Here is a 1,606-nt window from a genome sequence, read left to right as displayed (position 1 = left end):
TTTGTAATAGGAATTTATTATTTCAGGGGCTTATATCTCGCGAAGGATCGGGAGTAGGGGTATGGTTCCTTTGACTTTATTGTTCGCACAGGGGGCTACAGTTTGGGGGGATCGCCACCTCTTCATTCGGAGGGTAAATCTTACCATTCGGACTTTTACAGAGCTGTAGAGCATATTGATAGGAACAAAAAAGTCAAAGGAACCGTGCCTCATGGAAATTTGTAAAGAATGCCCACTAGGGGGCGTCCCTGGCTGCTAGTTTTATAGATTAGACTAAAAACTTACAAAGTAAATTAGTTTTAAAAACACCTCTTAAAAACTTTCTCATATTTTAATCTTGAGAAAAGTATGAGGTACAGGGAGTAAGACACTAATAATTTGAGGTGGAGAGCATATATTTTAAATTAAATAAATTAAAAATATGATTTAAAAAATTGCAGCCAAGCACTGTGACTATGTCACAATAAAATAATTACTCGTTTTCTTTTAAAAATTGCTAATTAAAAATTGCTAATTAATTCTTTTAAAAATTGCTATTAAGCCCAAATTGCTAAGATTAAATAGTGAAGTATAAAGAATGTTAATTATTGAATTTTAATCTTATTTAACCCAATTAGGTTTATGTAACAAATTAAATTACTACAATGTAATAAAAATTTTTGTTGTAAATAATCTAATAGAATCTAACACGACTTTATAATTACCTTTTTATTATTTTTTTAATAATCAAAAGTATTCTATAGATAATTAGCATTGAAATTTATCAATGAAATGTAACATATGATTATATTCTCTTTGGAAAATATTTTCTCTGCGTCAAATATTTTAATGATATCAGAAAGTTAATTCTCTCTGAACTAAGGAACACAGATAACAAACAGATGTTAAATTCCTATAGAAACAGATAAGAATTAGCTATATATAATCTAAAAAAGAATTAATTATTACGCCTTTTCTACTTTCCTTAAAGGCTCGGGTAATTTACTATATTAAAGTTGGTTATAGTAGTATCATCTTTTTTTTTTACTTATTAATGATTAAAATATTTTATTACAGATCATCATGAAAATCTGTATCTTATTGTTTGTTTTTGGGCTTGCTGCTGCCGATTTCTGGCAAGGTAAATTATTTATTTAAATTTTGTATATTTTTAAAATAATATTTATATTTTATCTTTGCAAATTTTAATTCTGTATAGATGCTACTGCCCCATACGTAGATAATGCAGTTAAGTCATTTTTGGAAGGTTTTGGCGAAACTGGTTCACTAAGAACTGCACTTAATCTTCCATATGCTGTAGAATTAGATGAGTAAGTTTCCGTTTTTTTTTTTAAAGAAAATACTTATATTTAACAGGTTTTGTTGTTTTAATAAATTAAAAAAATCAAATTACAAATCCTTGGAAATTATTAGTAAATAAATTTTTAACGTTGTGTACTTCCAATATATTACAGGGGAGAAGAGGAAATAAAGGAAGAAGTTGGAAAAAACTTGAAAGACATTCTGAATGAATATTTGGAAAGAATTAAAGATAAAGTGAATAAAGGAAAGGATGTTGCTGAAAAACTTGTTGCAAAGGTTTACAATTCATAATTCTTATTACTAT

General features: G+C 27.5%; 1 protein-coding gene across 1 annotated transcript; it reads left to right on the top strand.

Annotated features, from left to right (window-relative positions):
• Nucleotides 1–928: 928 nt before the first annotated feature.
• On the top strand, nucleotides 929–1,597 carry LOC111626195. The gene is made up of 4 exons (XM_023369505.1): nucleotides 929–976; nucleotides 1,057–1,120; nucleotides 1,199–1,310; nucleotides 1,455–1,597. The coding sequence occupies exons 2-4, from the start codon at nucleotides 1,063–1,065 to the stop codon at nucleotides 1,591–1,593; spliced, it is 309 nt and encodes a 102-aa protein (XP_023225273.1). The 5' UTR covers nucleotides 929–976; nucleotides 1,057–1,062; the 3' UTR covers nucleotides 1,594–1,597.
• The last annotated feature ends 9 nt before the right edge of the window (nucleotides 1,598–1,606 follow it).

The sequence above is a fragment of the Centruroides sculpturatus genome, unplaced genomic scaffold (assembly GCF_000671375.1).
Source record: "Centruroides sculpturatus isolate CEXI.00-Female unplaced genomic scaffold, Cexi_2.0 scaffold474, whole genome shotgun sequence".
In the NCBI taxonomy this organism is placed as follows: Eukaryota; Metazoa; Arthropoda; class Arachnida; order Scorpiones; family Buthidae; genus Centruroides; species Centruroides sculpturatus.
This window is presented reverse-complemented; position numbering and strand designations above follow the sequence as displayed.

Excerpts from the sequence above, each read along its gene's own strand:
- LOC111626195 (XM_023369505.1), top strand. The coding sequence starts at position 1,063 with ATGAAAATCTGTATCTTATTGTTTGTTTTTGGGCTTGCTGCTGCCGAT. Across the intron at positions 1,121-1,198 it reads TGCTGCCGATTTCTGGCAAG|ATGCTACTGCCCCATACGTA; the intron begins GTAAATTATTTA and ends AATTCTGTATAG. Across the intron at positions 1,311-1,454 it reads TATGCTGTAGAATTAGATGA|GGGAGAAGAGGAAATAAAGG; the intron begins GTAAGTTTCCGT and ends AATATATTACAG.